Source organism: Microcaecilia unicolor, chromosome 12 (genome assembly GCF_901765095.1).
Source record: "Microcaecilia unicolor chromosome 12, aMicUni1.1, whole genome shotgun sequence".
Lineage (NCBI taxonomy): Eukaryota > Metazoa > Chordata > Amphibia > Gymnophiona > Siphonopidae > Microcaecilia > Microcaecilia unicolor.
This window is the reverse complement of record NC_044042.1, coordinates 95546333-95568153: the sequence shown is the minus strand read 5'-3', so window position 1 is coordinate 95568153 and position 21821 is coordinate 95546333. Positions and strand designations below refer to the sequence as shown.

The 21821-nt window shown below is 46.7% G+C and overlaps 1 protein-coding gene across 4 annotated transcripts in view; it reads left to right on the top strand.

The window, feature by feature from the left end:
* GHDC (GH3 domain containing) overlaps positions 1-21821 on the top strand; it is a 103378-nt gene that overhangs the window by 20576 nt on the left and 60981 nt on the right. For all 4 annotated transcript variants that reach the window (XM_030221611.1, XM_030221609.1, XM_030221610.1 and 1 more), the window contains one exon: positions 7175-7356. In XM_030221611.1, the coding sequence (XP_030077471.1) occupies positions 7175-7356 (182 nt within the window). The remainder of the gene's footprint in view (positions 1-7174; positions 7357-21821) is intronic.

Genomic DNA, 21821 nt, shown 5'->3' with positions numbered 1-21821 from the left:
GAGAAGCAAATGCCCATTTCTTTACGAACAGCGCAGATAATAGTACTCCCCAAACCAGGACGGGATGCAAAGAAACCTGAATCTTATAGACCAATATCATTATTAAATTGTGAAGCTAAACTATTCGCTAAAGTTTTAGCAAACCGTCTTTCTCGAATACTGCCAGATGTCATTGAAGAATCACAGGTGGGATTTGTACAGGGCGGGACGATCACTAAAAATATGAGGAAGATATTGGTCACCTTGGAGGCGGTGTCTGCGCAAGCCACACCATTGATGTTAGTCAGTTTTGACGCCAAAAAGGCGTTTGACAGGGTGGTTTGGGATTTTTTATTCAATACTTTAGATGCTTATGGTATACGAGGGTTTTTTCAGGAGGCGGTTCGTGCATTATACTATTTTCCACAAGCCCAGGTGTGGGTAAATGGAATCTTGTCATCTCCCTTTCCTATACACAGGGGGACTAGGCAGGGATGCCCCCTGTCACCTTTACTGTTTGTATTAACACTAGACCCACTGATTAGAGACATCCAACAGACGCCTGACATACAAGGGGTACGGATCGGAACAGAAACGTTTAAAATAGCAGCCTTCGCTGATGACTTGCTGGTACACGTAATCCACCCTGAAACATCAATGACGGCTCTCAGAATGTATGACAGAGTATGGTGATTTCTCTGGCTTTAAGCTAAATTTGGAGAAGTCTGAAGTTTTACAGAGTGAGGGAGACCAAATTGGAGATTGGCGAGAACAGCTCCCACTGAAATGGGCGGATGAATCCTTCAGATATTTAGGAATACGGCTGGCGATGGACACTACTACACTTTATAAAATTAATATAGAAAAGCTGTTACAGGACACCAGATGTTCTGTTGAGAGATGGAGCCATCTTCCTATATCGCTAATGGGCAGAATCAACTTATTTAAAATGATCATATTCCCGAGATGGATTTATATTTTACAGGTGTTGCCAATACATATACTTGGTAAAGATCTATACAAGCTGAACAGGATGTGTCGAAAATTTTTGTGTGGGGGGGGGGGGGAAGTCTAAATTACGATTTGAATATCTGTATGATGGATGGGCACAGGGAGGGTTAGGATTCACTTGTATTAAACGATACAATCAGGCAATCTGAGACACCTTAGGGATTGGCTGCTTAACACGAATCAACATACGCCACTTAGCTGGGAACGTACATTATTTAGACCTTGGCACTTGAATTTCCTTCTGCAGGCTAAAACAAAGAGTTTGCCACCTGTTTGCAGGAAAAGCATATTGTTGCAACCACTGCGACGCATTTGGCAATTTCTCATGTGATCCTGGAGACAAGATTCCAATATAAGTGATCAACTCCCGCTGAGAGGGAACAGGGATTTCCCCCCCGGGATTAGAGAAAGGGATATTTGAAAGATGGTCGGAATTGGGAATCACTTTGCTTGAACATTTGAGGAATGAAGAGGGGGGACTGTATAGATTCCAGGACCTGCAGCAGAGGTTTTCACTTACCAATAAGGATTATTATACATATAGACAATTACATCATTATTGGTTTAGTTTGGACTAAGCAGCTCTGGACACGAGGTTAGGCCAAAGGTTGCGCGACTTCCTGAGGGGGGATGCATACAGACAGGTGTCAATATCGAGCCTACACAGAGTTTTAATGACGCTCAGTCCATCTCGAGCATATGAGATGCTTAAAGATACATGGAGTAAAGATTTGGGATATGAGTTGAAGGGAATACATTTTGCTAAATTGATCAAAGATATACCCAAACAAGTGGGTGGGGCGGAGCTGCAGGAGAGTCAATATAGGATCATACATCGGGGATACATAACACAATCACAGGCAGCAAGGGCTGGTTGGATATCTGATGCCCTAAATGTGGCAGAGAGAGGAATACCTTTATGCATGCATTCTGGAGATGCGACAAAATAAAATCATTTTGGAAAGCAGTACAGAAATATCTTGAAAAAATATCGGGGCAAAGGATGCTCCCCTCCTGGAGAGGAGTACTTTTGAATAAAAATAATGCATATGGAATTTCAGATAAAAATTTGGAGTTACTCTTCTGTAAGGCATACGCAGTGGGGAAGAAATGTATACTCAGGCACTGGATACAGGCGGAGCCACCGTCAGTGTGGTTCTGGAGGAATAGACTCCATGAACTCTGGGAGGCCAGATCGGCCTTTAGCAGCCCAAAGAGAAGAAAGCATTTTATTACTATATGGAATCCATACTTGCAAAATATCTCTCATTAAGCAAGAAGTGTGGTACTTAATAATTTGGGTAAACCCTAACTTGCGGAGAACCCAGTAGACATATGCTCCTTGTGTTAATTAGGTAAAGTCTGGAGGTAGATTTTGAAGGAACGATACCATGAAGTAAGAAGTTCAGAGTAGAGGTTATGGGAGGGGGGTGGTTGAGGGGGAGTTAATGGAATAAAATTGATGATACAGTTAAGATGTATATAAATGATTATAGAATGTTTGTCTTTTATAACTCTGTTCCAAATGTTTGATCATCAATACAAATTGTTTAAATATAACTAGGGACTGAACTAGGCTGTGGAAACCCTCTCTAGGGAAATAAGGCTGGATACGCTTAAGCTTCCAAAGGGAGAAGAACATTTGCTTGACCACAGAGTTCACATGCTGCTCCAGTGTCAAAGATCTATCAATTATGACTCCCAAGATGTTTAGGGACTCCGAAATTGGCAGGACGAGCTCAGGAGTGATTAGTGTAGGAGGCCTAAGTTTGTTAAAGCGAGAGGAGAGGATCAAGCAATGTGTTTTCTCGGCGTTGATTTTGAATCGAAACGAGTTGGCCCAGTCAAGCATGGTGCTAAAGCTTTGTCAGATCTTACTAGTTATTTCATTTAAGCTGCCAGCATATGAAGAGGTGGCACATCGTCCTAGCACCCCACCACCACCCTACAGCACCATTCTGGCCCAGGTGGGTGGGTCTCGTTCCCACTTGGACACAAGTATGGTAACACCCTCACCAAGCTCAGAGAATTACAGCAGCTGCTCATGTGAGTCCAGCACTGTCACATTCCCCAGCAGCACCTCCTTCTCCGTGTAGATCACAGACGAAACGGACACCAGCCACGCCAGCACACCCAGCGAGGGCGGTAGCAGAGCTCCCGATGCTGACACTCTTGAGTGCTAGCCCTGGGCTTGAGGACCAGGATGTTGCTGGTGCCCCCAGAGAACCCACCACGATCAAGGAATTTCCATCCTCAAAGCAGACCATTTTCTCCTCCTATGTAGATTTCTTTGCGGTGGACTGCCATCGATGCTCTGATATAGAGGAGGTGGACGAAGAAGAGGATGAAGAGCATTTTCGACACAGACGGTTAACGGGATTCTGGGATTGAAGTGTGCCGCTGCCAGGTGCAGGGAGAGGAGAGTGAGGAGGAGCTTCACCTGTTGCATGACAGCCCAGGTTGCTCAGGCCGTGAGAAAGAGTTGAACGACCTGCAGCGTGGAGAGGCTGCACAGCCCTCAGAGTGCGAGAGCCTTTGTGGATACCAGGATAGCGAGGAGCTAGGCTCTCCAGGTCAACCTGTCTGAGCAGTGAGAAAAGCCAGAAAAGCAGGCAGTGCAGCCACTTGTGAACAGAATGGTTGAACATCCCTTCTACAGCCTGATCTGTTGCTGAATGGCTCTGAAATGTCATCTGACTTTCCAGTTATTACTGTTCTGTTTCTGTAGCACAGAGAGCTGCTTAACCTCAGCACTGGGTGGGCAAGCTTCTGATTTTTTTTCCCCCCTGAAAACCAGAGGTCATACTGCGTAAGGTCATCTTTAACAGTGTCTGGTTATTCACCAAGCAGTGTCTGCCCACCCGAGCTCTATGCATTGTATTCCATTTTGTCCTAAAATCTGTCTTTCTCCATACCCCAGCCTTCTTTTGTATATTCCATCTGTGTAGGAGGGGTTATGCTGTACTGTTCCTGGATTTGGGCTTCAGCTGAATCATCTTCACATTAGAATACTGGTTTTTACAGCATCATGTGCCCTCCTACAATATAGGCTATGTCTTTCTCCTGACTTTTAACAACACAGTGGTCCAAGTCTTTCTCCTTTTTAACACCACACACTTTCCTAATATTGCAGTGTATTGGTATAGTCTTTCATTAGCTTCTGTGGAGTCATGTTGAATGATGATGGCATGGAGTTCTATCTCGTGGCCATTCAGGGTATCTGTGAAATTGAGCAGTTGTCGAGAGCCTGTTTTCTAGTAAGTAGGCATGAAAGTCACAATAAAAATCTAACATTATTGGCATTAGGTAAGCCACATTGAGCCTGCAAATAGGTGGGAAAATGTGGGATACAAATGTAACAAATAATAAATAAATAAATGTTGGAGGTCCTTGACATTGAAAGAATCTTTTCTGAGATAAGTAAATTTTGAGAAATTGTGATAAAAGTACTGTGGATGATTAACTGAAGCTAATGATGATTTCAGCGAGGTGCTAGGCTGTGACCTAGTGTGAAACAAGTCTCCGAGGCTTCTGTTCACAGTTCAATGTTGTTCTCATACAGTGGGGGAAATAAGTATTTGATCCCTTGCTGATTTTGTAAGTTTGCCCACTGACAAAGACATGAGCAGCCCATAATTGAAGGGTAGGTTATTGGTAACAGTGAGAGATAGCACATCACAAATTAAATCCGGAAAATCACATTGTGGAAAGTATATGAATTTATTTGCATTCTGCAGAGGGAAATAAGTATTTGATCCCCCACCAACCAGTAAGAGATCTGGCCCCTACAGACCAGGTAGATGCTCCAAATCAACTCGTTACCTGCATGACAGACAGCTGTCGGCAATGGTCACCTGTATGAAAGACACCTGTCCACAGACTCAGTGAATCAGTCAGACTCTAACCTCTACAAAATGGCCAAGAGCAAGGAGCTGTCTAAGGATGTCAGGGACAAGATCATACACCTGCACAAGGCTGGAATGGGCTACAAAACCATCAGTAAGACGCTGGGCGAGAAGGAGACAACTGTTGGTGCCATAGTAAGAAAATGGAAGAAGTACAAAATGACTGTCAATCGACAAAGATCTGGGGCTCCACGCAAAATCTCACCTCGTGGGGTATCCTTGATCATGAGGAAGGTTAGAAATCAGCCTACAACTACAAGGGGGGAACTTGTCAATGATCTCAAGGCAGCTGGGACCACTGTCACCACGAAAACCATTGGTAACACATTACGACATAACAGATTGCAATCCTGCAGTGCCCGCAAGGTCCCCCTGCTCCGGAAGGCACATGTGACGGCCCGTCTGAAGTTTGCCAGTGAACACCTGGATGATGCCGAGAGTGATTGGGAGAAGGTGCTGTGGTCAGATGAGACAAAAATTGAGCTTTTTGGCATGAACTCAACTCGCCGTGTTTGGAGGAAGAGAAATGCTGCCTATGACCCAAAGAACACCGTCCCCACTGTCAAGCATGGAGGTGGAAATGTTATGTTTTGGGGGTGTTTCTCTGCTAAGGGCACAGGACTACTTCACCGCATCAATGGGAGAATGGATGGGGCCATGTACCGTACAATTCTGAGTGACAACCTCCTTCCCTCCGCCAGGGCCTTAAAAATGGGTCGTGGCTGGGTCTTCCAGCACGACAATGACCCAAAACATACAGCCAAGGCAACAAAGGAGTGGCTCAGGAAGAAGCACATTAGGGTCATGGAGTGGCCTAGCCAGTCACCAGACCTTAATCCCATTGAAAACTTATGGAGGGAGCTGAAGCTGCGAGTTGCCAAGCGACAGCCCAGAACTCTTAATGATTTAGAGATGATCTGCAAAGAGGAGTGGACCAAAATTCCTCCTGACATGTGTGCAAACCTCATCATCAACTACAGAAGACGTCTGACCGCTGTGCTTGCCAACAAGGGTTTTGCCACCAAGTATTAGGTCTTGTTTGCCAGAGGGATTAAATACTTATTTCCCTCTGCAGAATGCAAATAAATTCATATACTTTCCACAATGTGATTTTCCGGATTTAATTTGTGATGTGCTATCTCTCACTGTTACCAATAACCTACCCTTCAATTATGGGCTGCTCATGTCTTTGTCAGTGGGCAAACTTACAAAATCAGCAAGGGATCAAATACTTATTTCCCCCACTGTACCTATTAAGATAGTTGATTTAAAATTTGTTTAGTGATGGGTTTTGTCCAAGTGTCATATTATTTGTAGGCATGTTTTCTTAGGTCACAGCACTGTTCCTATATGCTTGTTTATTTATTTATATCCTGCTTATATCCAAGGCGAGTAACAATGCAACATTCGTAATATCAAAAACAACAACAACATCAGCCAGTTTACAGAAATGGGCTCTCCTTGGGTAGATTTGACTGAAATCTGGTATGAGAGTCTTACTGAAATTGTAGCAGCCTAGCTGTGGAGGAGTGGCCTAGTGGTTAGGGTGGTGGACTTTGGTCCTGGGGAACTGAGGAACTGAGTTCGATTCCCGGCACAGGCAGCTCCTTGTGACTCTGGGCAAGTCACTTAACCCTCCATTGCCCCATGTAAGCTGCATTGAGCCTGCCATGAGTGGGAAAGCGTGGGGTACAAATGTAACAAAAAAAAAAAATCCAGCCAGCAAAGACAGAGAGAGATGTAGTGGGAAAGTGGGGCCATCCATGACGTGTTAAGTACAAGGTAGCCAGCACTTAAAACACAAGAATTGAACACACACCTTCCTTCTGTTATCCTGGAAATACGCACCTTTCCAACTTGTAGAATTTGAATCTGAACTGTTAAGTACAAGGTAGCCAGCACTTAAAACACAAGAATTGAACACACACCTTCCTTCTGTTATCCTGGAAATACGCACCTTTCCAACTTGTAGAATTTGAATCTGAACTCCTGGAAGCAGCCACGTTTGGATTAGTGTGGAGCATTGTGTGCATATACCAATATCTGCATTGCTTTCGATGTCACAAACAACAAGAACTGATTGTGTTATTGTGTGAGGTAATGACAATATGGCAAACATGGCTGCCTGCAGGGATGCTGGCAAGCAGCTTCAATTCAGTTGCAAGCAATATAATAGCATTGACTTGAGTTCTATGATTTGCAGCGCATTTGTGACATGCTGCATGATAACATGGGGTGGCTGTGGAAGTGACCCTTCCTCTTTCTTCTTGTTCCTTTAGATTCAGACACATTTCGTCGACGTCACCCTTTGACCCAATCTAGCCACTACAGTGAATATATCCAGAGGATTGCCCAGGGAGAGGAGAATGTTCTGCTATCAGGGAGGCCCCCCTGGCTGGTTGTGAGCTCAGGTGCCATGGTGCCAGGTACTACAGCCACTGCTGCAGATTCCTTTCGCCAGGTACAGTGAGTAATAAACTACTTTCTAATTATTGGTTTCCAAAATGTGGGGTCCCTCAGAGATCCCCACTTTCTCCAATTCTGTTTAATATTTTAATGTCTTCTCTCTGTACTGTACAATTGGGATTAGGTGAACTTATGCTGATGATATTATGCTTTTTCTACCAATATCCTCTTCATATTTTTTTTTTTGTTACATTTGTACCCCGCGCTTTCCCACTCATTGCAGGCTCAATGCGGCTTACATGGGGCAATGGAGGGTTAAGTGACTTGCCCAGAGACACAAGGAGCTGCCTGTGCCTGAAGTGGGAATCGAACTCAGTTCCTCAGTTCCCCAGGACCAAAGTCCACCACCCAAACCACTAGGCCACTCCTCCATATTCAGAAGTAATTCTGTCTGTAACAGTTGGGATGAATGCAGTTGAGAACTGGGCTTTGATAAATATAAAATTGAACGCGCAAACAACTAAGATTCTGTGGTTCATGAATAAGGGGGTTGATATTCCATCTTCATTGACATTGTTTAATAAAATTTTCGCAGTAGAAGCTGAAGCTAGAGTGTTTTAGAATGAGGCAGTTTCAATTGGTTAGGTCATTTTTTGGCCAGAAGGCTTTTTTGTATTGTTGGTTCAAATGTTACTCTTGCCACATTTAGACTACTGTAGTGTTTTACTTTTTGATATTAAGAAACAATATCAGAGAAAATTGCAGCTAATACAGAACACAGCAGTAAGATTGATTTTTAAATTGAATAGATATAGTAGCGTTTCATTATAGGCTTCCAATAGAATTAAGAATTAAGTTTAAAGCTGCTTGTCTGGTCTTTCAAATTTTATATGGTTTTACATCTGAATTGTCGATCACTGTAACATCATTATGTATGGTTCAATCTGAAAGACTACGAGAACTTCGTTTTGTATAGGAATCTGGTTTCAGAAGGAATTTAATTCTTTATTTCCTTAGCGTCCCTTCGGCCCGGCCTGGCCCAGAATGTGACTGATGGGGTTGTGCACGCCTTCCAGCAGGTGGAGACTGAGAAAAAAACTGTGACTCTAGCGAGCCAATAAGAGCCCTTGCCAGCTACAGAAAGATCCAGTAATCTCAGTCTCCAGCAGGTGGAAGGTGGTGAACCCTTCAGTCTCATTCCTTTCTTTCTATTCTGTCATTTTTTTTCTTGGTGTTTAAGGTTATTTGTTTTATTCCTGTGCATCTTTAAAAAAAACAAAACAAAACATAGTCTTTAGAATGCAGAGGCCCATGGGGGTCTCCTAGTGCCTCGGGGGTGTTACACTCGGGAGGCCGAGTCCCTCCCCTCCATTCCCTCCCTGTTGATTTCTGGTGCTGGCTGCTTAATTTCATAGCTAGCTTTCTTTATTTAAAAAAAAAAAAAAAAAGGTTTCCTCAAGCTCTTCATGGGAGGAGCTTTGGAGGTGGGCAGAGGCAGCTACTTTGGGGAAAAAAAAATTTTGGTCATCCAGTCTGCTGTTTCTAAACAGTGTTGTGGTTTGTTCTGTTTTATTAGAACATGCAGGGCAGCTCCTTCTATTCGCGTCTTTTTTAGCTTTCTGATCAGCTGTTTAGCGATGTCCGAAAAACTCGGTGCGAGTGGTGTCTGTAAGTACTGCACCGCTGCAGAAGATTTAGTGCAGCAGGGTGCAGAAACCGGGAAATCGTCGGCGCCGTGGGAGGGGGGGGGTCCGATTCGGGCGTTTCAGCGGCGGTCGCGTCTCCCTCACTCCCGGTGCCGATTTCGGTGGGAAACACCGTCATTTTGGATGTCTCGTTGTCTGCTGCGCCACAGGCCCCTCTGTCTGCTTTGCCTATGCCTGCTATTCAAACTCCTGTTTTGGCAGTGGGTGAGGGAGTTTTTCCTCCTGAATTTGTGGTACAGATGTACCCAGTAGTATAGCTACGTGGGGCCAGGGGGGCCTGGGCCCCCGTAGATTTGGCCCTGGACCCCCCTGCTGACAACCCTTTTGGCCCCCCCCCCACCGCCAACCTGCTGCCGCAGTTCTGTTTCTGTGAGTCTGACGTCCTGCACGTACAACAGGACGTCAGACCAAAGCCTTACGCGGGAAAAGACAGAGGACCTCGGCTGGCGGGGGTTGGGGTCCCCCGCCAGCAAAGGTAGGCGACGACTGCGGCGGTGGGGGAGGGTTGGCGGCGGGAGGGGGTTTCGAGAGGGTCGGCAGAGGGGGGGTCAAAGTTGGTGGCGGTGGCGGCAGTGGGGGGGAGGCTAAAATGTGCCCCCTCACCTCGGGCTCTGGAACTCCCTCCCGCCGAAGTCTGGCTATGCCCCTGGATGTACCAGGCATTTCTGCTGCACAAAGCGGCTCCTGTGGACCCTCTGGGAAAAAGATCTCTGGAGGGGGCCTCGTTGCCTAGAAAACGAGTTAGACTCCTGAGGAGGGAGAACAGGATTTTTCTTTTTGTCCCCTGTTCAGGAAATGCCATCTTTAGAGGAGGAGGCATGGTTTCCTGAGGAGCAGTTTTCTGAGGAGCTGGACAGACAGACTGCAAATGGAGAAGAGTCTCTTCCTGTGGGAGATGATCCTTCGGTGGTAAGGATTTTTCATAAAGATGACCTTCAAGAGCTTATTTCTCAGGTTTCTTCTACTTTGCGTTTTGATGACCAGGATATCCAGGTGGCCAAGCCTAGAAAGGTGGATTTGTTGGTCAAGGGTATTCGCAGAGCAGGTAAATCTTTTCCTATGCATCAAGATATTAGGGATATTATTCAGGCTCAGTGGAAGGTTCCTGATTCCGCTTTTAGGCTTGCGATCTATGGTCAGACTTTATCCAGTTCCTGATTCAGATAAAAATCTTTTGCGCCCCTCACTCCCCCACATAAATTCTGAACTGTTTGTCAATATCTGTTTGTTATACTACTACCATGTCTTATCACTATCATGTTACCAAAAATCCTGCTGTAACACTAACTATCTATTTTCCTAATATACTTCCATTACTCACGATGTATTGTAAGCCACATTGAGCCTGCAAAGAGGTGGGAAAATGTGGGATACAAATGCAATAAATAATAATACTATAAATCACTTTTATAGTGCTACCAGTCGTACGCAGCGCTTTACAATTGAACATGAAGTAGATGCGGTAGTTTCCGTGGTTACTAAGTGGAACAGCGCTTCGAGATACCCAGGATCGTCGTATTGAATCTTTGCTAAAAAATTTCTTTTGATGTGTCTGCTCTGGCTGTGCAGGCTGCTATTTGTGGGTCCTAAGTAGCAAAAGCTTGCTTCCGCTGGTCAGAAAGGGTTTTGGACCATTCTTCGGATTATCTTTCTGCGATTGATGTTGAAGTGGCAAAGTTGGAAATGGGGTCGGCCTTTTTAGCAGATGCTCTTTATGATTTGCTTCGGGCTTCTTCTAAGTCTATGGCTCTCTCCGTCATGGCCCATCGTACTCTTTGGCTGAGTGGCTGGTCGGCGGATGCGGCTTCTAAGTCCAAGCTTAGTAAGTTTCCCTTTAAGGGTTCTTTTCTGTTTGGGGAAGAATTAGACAAGTTGGTACATAGCCTGGGTGAGGCTAGGGTTCCAAGGTTGCTGGAGGTCATCCCAGAGGTTATGGCTGTGGCAATTTCTCAGGTCGTGGTAGAGGCCGTGATTTTCATCGTTATCGGCCAGGAAGAGTTTTTCCGGTTCAACACTCCAGGTTTTTCCAAAGAACTCGGTCCTTTTGCGGAGGTCGTAGAGGAGGTCGAGAGGTGGGGAATTCCCTTTCCTCCTCCCGTCCTCAATAATGAAGGTTTGTGGGCCCAGCCTCTAGTTCAAGTAGGTGCTCGGTTGGCACAATTTCTAGGGATGTGGGCCCAGATTACTTTGGACCAGTGGATACTAGAGGTTATTCGAGACGGGTACGCCTTAGAGTTTGCCCATCCTTTGTCAGATGCTTTTCTAGAATCCCCTTGCCATTCTCGCTTCAAGGCCGGAGCCGTCAGAGATACTCTTCGCAGTCTTCTGGACCTACGAGCGATTTGTCCGGTTCCTTTGGCAGAACAGCGTCAGGGCTGTTACTCCATTTACTTTCTGGTACCCAAGAAAGAAGGTTCCTTCCGACTGATTTTAGATTTGAGACTCAAGGTGGTCATCAGGCTCTCAAGGTGCCCTTGTTTCGTATGGAGACTTTGCGGTCTGTCATTGTTGCAGTACGGTCTATGGAGTTTCTGACTTCTCTCGATCTTACAGAAGCCTATTTCCATATTCCTATTCATCCTGCACATCAACGTTTCCTTCGTTTTGCGGTGCTAGGTCGTCAGTTTTGGGCTCTTCCCTTCGGACTTGTGACTGCTCCTCGTACATTTACCAAGGTCATGGTCATTGTGGCTGCGGCTCTCAGAACGGAGGGCATTTTAGTCCATCCTTACTTGGACAATTGGTTGATCCGGGCAAAGTCTTACCATGAGAGTGTTCAGGTGACAGCTCGGGTGGTAGAATTCTTGCAGTCCCTAGGTTGGGTAGTCAACATGCAGAAGAGCCGGCTGCAGCCTTCTCAGTTGTTAAGAGTATCTGGGAGTCCTGTTCGACACAAAGCAGGGTTGCGTTTTTCTTCCGCCGGCCCGTGTCCTCATGTTGCAGTCTCAGTTTTGTCAGTTCTTGCAGAATCCGAGACCGTCAGCAAGGGACTATCTACAGGTTCTAGGATCCATGGTGGCAACGATCGAGGCGGTGCCCTGGGCCAGGGCTCACATGAGGATTCTCCAGCAGTCACTTCTGTCGAGGTGGTCATCCCAGATGGATTCTGTTCATCAAGAATTATCACTTTCGCTCCAAGTGAAGACCAGTCTTCAATGGTGGCTTCGAGAGGCCAGTCTGACCAAAGGTATGCCTCTGGATCAGCTCAGCTGGACTATGGTGATGACAGATGCCAGTCTCCAAGGCTGGGGAGCTCATTGTCAGGGACAGTATGCTCAGGGTCTCTGGTCTCAGCAGGAGACATTTCTTTCAATCAACCTGTTGGAGACCAGAGCAATTCGTCTGGCGCTCCAGAGTTTTCTTCATCTTCTGAGCGGCAGAGCAGTCCAAGTGATGTCAGGCAATGCCACTGCGGTAGTGTATATCAGTCGGCAAGGAGAGATGAGGAGCCTGCCATTGGAGCAAGAGGCGTCACTACTGTTTCAGTGGGCGGAGGTTCATCTGGTGGCTCTATCAGCGGCTCACGTAGCAGCAGTCCTAAATGTTCAAGCAGATTTTCTCAGTCATTTGCTCGACCCCAAGGAGTGGTCGTTAAGTGAAGTGGCGTTTCGGCAACTGGTCAATCGTTGGGGGTGTCCCACGATGGATCTGTTTGCCTCCATCGGCAATTCAAAACTTCCTCTGTTCGTCAGTCGTTGCAAGGATCCCAAAGTGCAAGGCGTGGACGCTCTGCTTCAATCCTGGCCAACCGGTCTACTGTATGCTTTTCCTCCAAGGCCTCTGATAGGGTGTCTTGTTCAGAAGGTCGAGACTCACAGGGGGCGTCTGATCTTAATAGCACCGGATTGGCCTCGCAGACTGTCGTACGCCGATTTGCGGCATCTTCTGATAGATGTTCTCTTCAGATTTCCGGTCACGCCAGATCTGTTGATGCAGGGTCTGGTCGTTCATCCGGATCCAGATCGATTCTGTCTTACGGCTTGGCTCTTGAGAGGACTAAGCTGACTAAGAAAGGTTATTCCGCTAAGGTCATTGCTACTATGCTTTGCTCTCGTCGCCGTACAACCTCTTTGAATTATGTGCACACCTGGAGGATTTTTGAGGCATGGTGTAAGGAGTTTAGTCTATCTCCTTTTCGTGCCTCTGTTCTGCAAATTTTGGATTTTTTGCAGCGGGGTTATGACAAAGGTCTTGCTTTGGCTTCTCTTAAAGTGCAGATTGCAGCTTTGATATGTTTTCGTGGTCGTGTCCAAGGGAGATCTTTAGCTAGTCATCCGGATGTGGTGCGTTTCTTGAGAGGGGTTAATCTCCTTCGTCTCCCGTCTGTGTTCTTTTCCTCGTTGGGATCTGAATTTAGTGCTTTCGGTTCTTACTAAGCCTCCCTTTGAGCCTTTGTCATCCTGTACTCTGAATGACTGAAGACAGTATTTTTGGTGGCCGTTGCTTCGGCTAGGCGTGTTTTGGAATTGCAGGTGCTGTTGTGTAGGTCTCCGTTTTTTTTTTTTTTTTTTTTTTTAATTTAATTATTTAAATTTTCCAATATATCACCACTTAAAGTGAATATGCAATCGGCATTATTTAACATTAGGAAACAAAAATGATAAGTATATATCTTTACAGCCCATTTGTCCACAAGTTAAAGAAATTTGATTCCAAGATTAAGGAAATTAAAAAAAGAAAAAGAAACACAAAAATTAATAATCAATAGATGCTTCCTCTGGTTCAGACCCCAGCCTGCTAAATTAGGGAAGGTTTACTATATTCACATCAACTCTTGCATCAATAAACTCTTTCAACTGTTTTGGATCTACAAACTGAAAATGTTTACCCTCAAGCATCACATTACAAAAACAAGGAAATCGCAAAACAAAATTTGCTCCCAATGCCACCACCCTGGGGCGAAGTTCCAAAAAGGCCCTTCATCTCATCTGTGTAGGCCATGAGAGATCTGGAAAGATACGGACCTTTGAGCCCAAAAACAGATTTTCTAAGTGTCTCAACGAAAGCCGTAGTACGGCATTCCTATCAGGCTCCAACGCAAAAGTGGCAAGCAGAGTTAACCTCTGAGTAACTATTTCTAATGAGCTTTCTAGGAATGAGGTAAGATTCATTCCCTCCCCTATTACGGGGGGTTTCCCACCACCACTCCAGTACTCCCGATGTAATAAGCCCGTGTAATGGGAGGGAGTGAGTCCTTGTCCATTCCCAGGATGTCCACCAAATATTTTTTGACCGTCTCCAAAGGAGAAATTAACGGTGATTTGGGAAAATTAAGAAACCTAAGGTTAAGTCTTTTAGTCTGATTTTCAAGGTATTCAAGTCGTTTATGTAGGAAATTATTGTCTTTAACCAAAGCTGTTTCTATAGATCCCATTTCTTGAATTTTGATATCCACACGTTCCAATTTCCGGGTTTGCTGTGCAGTCACTTGTGCTTGAAGCAGGGCAGCCTCAGAAAGAACTTCAATATCAGAAGAATTCTGCTTTAAAGTTTGCATAGAGGTTTGGATATTGTAAACCATGTCCCATAGTGACTCCAGCGTCACAATTGCTGGTCTAATCACTCCACTAGCCACAGGAGGAGATTGAGATAGACTATCAGCCCGAGCTAACTTGGAAACAATAGCTTGAGGCAATACCTTTGAAGCCTGTTGTAGTAATGTTTCCCGAAGTTGAGAATCTAACTCCGTTGCTGCAGTCACACCCTCAGACAGGACCAGCTGAGCCACTTCGGCGTCTGTCTCTGTTTGAACAGCCAGCAACTCTCTTCCAGGCTGGGGAGGTGCAATTCGCTCCACAGGGCTCAAGGAAGCCCCGTTTCCGCTCTCAATCGACTCTGAAGGGCCGAGAGCTGCAGTGGGGGTCGAAGTTCCCTGAGGACCCGGTTGCTGCCTGGGAAATTGCAGGGTTGTTTGTTTCAACGTCGAGGAGGTCACAGGAACCGAGGGAAATTCCTTTACCTTCCCCCTCCGCTTCCCCATGGTTAACGAGGCTACAGAGGCACCGAGAGAAACTCACAAACACAGCAGCCTCCAGGAGCAAACACAGGTGCGTCTATTCACAGCGCCATCTTGGACAGGTCTCCGTTTTTGGAGTTCTGTTCTGATCGAGTAGTTTTGAGGCCAGTTCCTTCCTTTCTTCCAAAGGTTGTGACTCGTTTTCATGTGTCTCAGCCAGTGGTATTGCCTGTCTTAGGTTCTTTCTCCGGGTCAAAGGAGCAGCGGCATTTGAAGTGTTTGGATGTTAAACGGGTGTTGAAACACTATATCAAGTCTACTGTTGACATTCTGCGATCCGATCATTTGTTTATTCTGATCGGAGGTTCGCACAAAGGGTTCATGGCTTCTAACCCCACTATTTCTCTGTGGCTTAAGGAAATGATTGCCTCAGCTTACTTTCTTTCTGGGAAACCTGCTCCAGAGCATGTTACGGCTCACTCTACAAGGGGTCAGGCGGCATCTTGGGCAGAGCGTTGTCTAGTGCCTCTGGAGGACATTTGTAGGGCGGCGACTTGGTCGCCTTTGCATTCTTTTTCTAAGCACGATCGTTTGGATGTCCTCAGTTGTCGGCAGGTTCCTTTCGGAGCACACTTTTTGACGGCGGGGCTATTAGGGTCCCTCCCATAATTTCACTGCTTTGTTACTTCCCATCAGTCACATTCTGGGCCGGTCCGGAGGGACGCTAAGGATGGGTAAATTAGGCCTTGCCTGCTAATTTGCTTTCCTTTAGTCCCTCCGGACTGGCCCAGATCCCTCCCTTCAGATATCTGCGTTTTCACGGGTTAGGTGATATTTCTTTGTTCGGAGCTGTATTGCTAGTTTTGTAGTTTGTATCTGTATTTAAAAAAAAAAAAAATGTCCTGTTATGCAGGAGCATAATATGTTTGTAGGCACTCACCCTATGTTGGCAATGTGCCGGTGGCTGCTCAGGTTTTTGGATGCACAGGTCATTTATTTATTCTGTGGTTTTTCTTCTGCTTTGGTACTTTGTTACTGGATCTTCTCTAGCTGGCAAGGGCTCTTATTGGCTCTCTAGAGTCACAGTTATTTTCTCAGTTTCCACCTGCTGGAAGGTGTGCACAACCCATCAGTCACATTCTGGGCCGGTCCGGAGGGACTAAAGGAAAGCAAACTAGCAGGTAAGGCCTAATTTACTCTTTCTGTATTAGGAGTTTCTTTATGGAATTCGTTACTTATTAGGTTAGACTAGTGAAAAAGGCCCGTTTCTGACAGAAATGAAATGGGCACTAGCAAGGTTTTCCACGGAGTGTGTATGTTTGAGAGAGAGAGTGTGTGTGAGAGTGACTGTGTGAGAGAGAGAGAGAGTGAATGTGTTAGTGTGTGTGTGTGACAGAGAGAGAGACTGGGTGCGAATGTGTCCGTGAGAGAGAGTGTGTGTGAGAATCAGAGTGTGTGCCAGGGACCCCTCTCTCCTCCCTCCCAGTTCCAGGTTCCCCCCTCCATCCGAGTTCGAGGGTCATCCCACCTCCCTCCCTCCGAGTTCCAGGGTCATTCCCCCTCTCCCTCCGAGTTCCAGGGTCCCTTCCAGTTTCAGGGTCCCCCCCACCCTTCCTCAGAGTTTCAGGGTCCCCACCCTCCCAGTTCCAGGGTTACCTTCCCTCCCTCCCTCCCAATTCCATAGTCCCCCTCCCTCCCTCCATCCCACCCTCCCAATTCCATGGTCCCCCTACCAGTTCAAGGGTCCCTCCCAGTTCCACGGTCCTGTCCCCTCCCTTCCTCCCTCCCTCCGAGGTGCTTGGGGGGGGGGGGGGGGGTTGCTATTTGCTGTCAACCTAAGGAGACACTGCTTCTGACGTCCACCAGCTAAGTCCTTTCCTGACCCACAGCCAGCTGGAGCTCCCTCATACTCTTTCAGTGACACACATTGACAGACAACGGCGGGGCTGACGCAGCCACGGGCACTTACCTGGATAAACTTTGTATTGTTGATAAATGATCTGAAAATACAGAGTTTAAAATTGCTGTTTCTACCAGGTAGAATGATTTTTAAAGCTGTTTTAGTGATATTTAATTTAGATTTCATGATATTCATATGTACAGATGGGAAGCTTTCAAATAAATTAAAAAGGTGTGCAGTAAAAAAACAAAAATCTTTTGTCCTTTACCTGTTAAGGCGCAGTTTATCCAGTAGAAACAGCTTTAGACGTGTTTCAGATGGAAGAAGGAAAAAAAAAAACGACAATGTGGATCAGCAGCTCCTAGGTGTGCTTGGTTTTGAGTGTATGGGAATGACGGCTGTGTTAGGGAGTGGAAACAGAGATTAACCAATGGGCTTCCTTGCTTACAGTGTAGTTGATTGGGTCACTTCCACTCGTGTGTAGTAATCGTCCTGCAGCATGGACGGAGTCGGAGAGGAGAGGGAGGGCGGCGGAACGGTGAGCGAGCGAGCGGCTGCGGGAGGGTGGGTGAGGGGGGCTGTGGGTGGGGGGACGGGGTCCAGCGGTGATTTTGCTTGGTTTTGAGTGTATGTGAATGACGGCTGTGTTTGGGGAGTGGAAACTGAGATTAACAAATGGGCTTTCTTGCTTACAGTGTAGTTGTCGTCATTATGACCCGCCATGCTCCGCCCTCGACATCATCACGTTTGACGCGTGGGCGGGGCTGACACTCATGGAGGAAAAATTGATCTACACCCTTTCATTTTTAGAATGTTGGGAGATTTGAGGCTTCATTAGAATGTTGGAGGTGCGTTTTATATAGAGAGGTAATAGTTATCTTAGCTATAGGAAGAGGCTAAGTCTTTGGGTCCCTTTTACTAAGCCGCACGTCAATTTTGAACTACCGCCCAGCTACCACGTGGCCCGGGCAGTAATTTTATTTTTTTAAGCGCGCCAGAAAATATATTTTATTTTCCAGCATGTGACTAACCGGGTGGTAATCGGCATTGTACGCATGTAGACCATTACCGCCCGGTTAACATGTGAGACCTTACCGCTAGGTCAATGGGTGGAGATAAGGTCTCGGGCCCAAAATGGATGCGTGCCAATTTTTATTTCCCTGCACATCCATTTTCGGGCAAAAAATAAAAGGCCTTTTTTGCAGGTGCACTGAAAAATGGACCTGCGTGTGTCCAATACATGCATCTACACCCACCAGCGCAGGCCACTTTTCAGTGCACCTTAGTAAAAGGACCCTTTTATTTCCAAGGACTCTGTTACAAGATATATTATTATTTTTTCTTTTACTTTTAATTGTTTATAGAATTGTTTTATATGATGTGAACCGTACTGAATCCTGGATAGGGGAATTTAGCAGTATATAAGATTTGTTTTGATTTGATTTAGCCACAGGTGATTTTGGATTTAGCTGACACCTGTCTCAGTATTTCAAGTTAAGCTACATTCAGGTATAGTTGGTATTTTTTTCATGTCCCTTTTATGTTCCTTTTAGAGTTACAATCTAAGGGGTCCTTTTACTAAGGTTCGCTGAAAAATGGCTTGCGGTAGTGTAGGCGCAGGTTTTGGGCGCATGCTGATCCATTTTTCAGCGTGCCTCTAAAAAAGCCCTTTTTAAATTTTTGCCAAAAATGGCCGTGCGGCAAAATCAAAATTGCCGCGTGTCCATTTTGGTTCTGCAATCTTACCATGAGCCATTGACCTAGCAGTAAAGTCTCACACTGAACCGGGCGGTAATGACCTACACACATCAAATGCCACTTGACGCATGTCTGATACGCGTGTCCAAAAATAAAAATTATTTTTCGGCCGCGTGTATCGGATTTACGCCAAAAATGAAATTACCTCAAGAGCCACGTGGTAGCCAGGCGGTAACTCCATTTTGGTGTTTGTTGGGCTCTTGTAGACGCTTACATGGCTTAGTAAAAGGGCCCCTGGGTTTGTGCCTGAGGCAGTGAATGGCTAAGTGACTTGCCCAAGATAATAAAGGAGAGGCAGTGGCTTCCCTGCTTCTGAGCCCACTGCTTTAACCATTAAGTTGCTACTCCATTCACATCAGTAGTTCATGCTTTGCCTTCTATTGGTAAGAGATGAGAAGTGCAACTCAGAATAGGTTAGTGCAGTGGGTTGAGATCCTGGGGAACCAGGTTCAATTCTCTCTGCAGCTCTGTGTGATCCTGGGCAAGTCACTTAACCCTCTGTTGCCCCAGGTACAACAGTAGTACCAGGGCCGGTCTTAGCAATTGTGGGGCCCTGTGCAGACCAGCTTGGTGGGGCCCCCTGCCCCACCTAGCCCCGCCCCTTGTTGACAAGATACATTTTAAACATTTTTATTTAAAATAAAGGTAAATCAAGAAAAACTAATTCAAATATGCACAATGCTATCACAGGAAACCTTTGGATTTAAAAAGCAAAACCATGTGCATGTAAGGACTGGATAAATGAAATAAAAAAAATCTGCTTAATATGTAATACTTGGTAGCAATAATGAAACAGTGAGTGAAGCAGCCTGAGTTAACAGATTTATTTTCCACTGAAACTAATTAATGTTGTATGAACTTGACTGCTACTAGTGTGCTGAACTGGACGATACTAAGCTAACCACCTTTACCACATTCTCTGGCAACGAATTCCAGAGTTTAATTACACGTGAAGTAAAATTTTCTCCGATTCATTTTAAATTTACTACTTTGTATCTTCATCGCATGCCCCCTAGTCCTAGTATTTTTGGAAAGAGTAGGCACAGGAAAAAAAAAAGATTTTAAATGCTCCCAGGTTTCAATCTAAGTAATTCATATTTAATGTGGGATAAAATGCCAATAACAAGTAATTCCATATCATCAAGCTGATCAATCCATAGACTGGTGGGTTGTGTCCATCTACCAGCAGGTGGAGATAGAGAGCAAACTTTTGCCTCCCTATATGTGGTCATGTGCTGCCGGAAACTCCCCAGTATGTTCTCTATCTCAGCAGGTGGTGGTCACACACAGCAGCAGCTCTGGCTAGGCCTCCAAGCCTAATTTTTAGGTTTTGTTGAGTGCCTGGGGTTGAGGGCTCTTTTGAGCAAGTGCAAACCTGGTGGTGCCAGGTCCCTCCTTTTCTCCCCCCTCCCGCTGGCTCCGTTAAAAAAAAAAAAAAAAAAAAAATTTTTGAACGTCCTTAAAGGCGTTTATTTCGACGTTTATTTAAGCGTCTATTGCAGCTACTCACTGGGACACCAGGTCGTTACAACTCGGAGCGGACAGCAGGTTCCCCGATTCTTCTCCTCGTGGCATATGGCGTCGGAGGGCGAGGGCGCAAAGGGTCGCTCCCCGGGTCGCTTGAGCGCTTCTAGAGGGGATGCGGGGGTCTTCAAGCCTGATTCGCCCTTGTTGGGTGACAGTTTCGTGACCGATGAATGTCCCGGTCCTTCCTCCGGCGTGGCGGTTTTTCCCGCCATAAACGCCCATCCCCCGCTCCTCGCCTCCGCCATCTTGGCCGGCCACGCGGCTCGGACGGCTTCTTCTTGGGCCGCCCTTGAGGTTGGAGACATTAATGCCATGAACGCCCTTAATTTGGGCGACGGCACAGAAGCGGCTAAAGTTAAGAGCCGTTCTTCCCGCGCGGCTCCTTCGCGGAGTTTCGCGCCGGACGGCATTTTGGATGCGCAGCATGTCTCTCCTCCGCTATTGCGAGCGCCGGTTGAGGGTGCGTCTAGGGCTGTTGCCCAGACTGCAGAAGTGCACAGTCTGGGGGGTTTCTCCCCCGAGTTTGTTTTGCTGCTGCATCAGGCCTTCCTCATGCACAACGCTGCCCCTGCTCCCTCGTCTGGTAAAGAGGTTGAGGTTCCCAGAGGTAAACGCCCTCGGGTTGATTCCCAGGCCTTGGAGGAATTTGTCTCCTCCGATGTAGATGAGGGCAGCGTGTCTGAGGTCTCCCAACGGTCCTTTGCGGATTCCTTGGAGGGAGACGGATCCCCGCTCGGATGGAGCGGATGACCCCTCTGCAGCGCGGCTTTTTAGCCCAGAGGATTTGCCCAACCTGTTGTTACAGGCCATGGACACTTTGAAGATTTCCTCTCCGGAGGACGTCTCTCCCTCAGCCCCTGTTGGCTCTGCCATTATGCTGGGGACGAAGCGCCCGCCTAGAACCTTCCACGTGCATGATGCCATGCACACCTTAATTTCAGCTCAAACGGATGTCCCAGAAGCGAGCCTTAAAGTGGCTAGGGCTATGTCCCGCCTCTATCCTTTGGCTGTGAGTGAACGTGAGGCCTATCTGTGGCCTACCGTGGATTCTTTAATCACTGCGGTGACTAAGAAAACGGCGTTGCCGGTGGAAGGTGGCACGGCCCTAAAGGACGCCCAAGACAGAAGATTGGAGGCGGCCTTAAGGTCGTCCTTTGAGGCGGCTGCTTTAAGTTTGCAGGCCTCAGTTTGCGGCTCCTATGTGGCCAGGGCGTGCCTGACTATGGTGCAGCGGGCTTCCCCCTCGGATCATTCCTTGAGGGCTGATTGGCCGGCCCTGGAATCGGGCTTAGCCTATTTGGCAGACTTGCTGTATGATGGCTTGAGGGCCTCAGCGAAAGGCATGGCTCAGACAATCTCTGCGCGGCGGTGGCTTTGGCTGAAACATTGGTCTGCTGACCACGCCTCTAAATCCCGCCTGGCTAGGTTGCCTTTTAAAGGCAAGCTGCTCTTTGGGGTCGAGCTGGACAAAATCGTGACCGATCTCGGCACGTCTAAGGGCAAGAAATTACCAGAGGTCAGGGCTCGGGCTAGTACTCGTCCCGGTACCTCCAGAGGACGGTTTGCAGGAAGCCCGTCGGTACCGCCCGGGCAGGTCGGGTTCCTCTGCCCCCTCTTCCTTCAAGAGGAATTTCTCCCCCAAGCAGCATTCCTTTCGCAGAGGACCGCCGTCC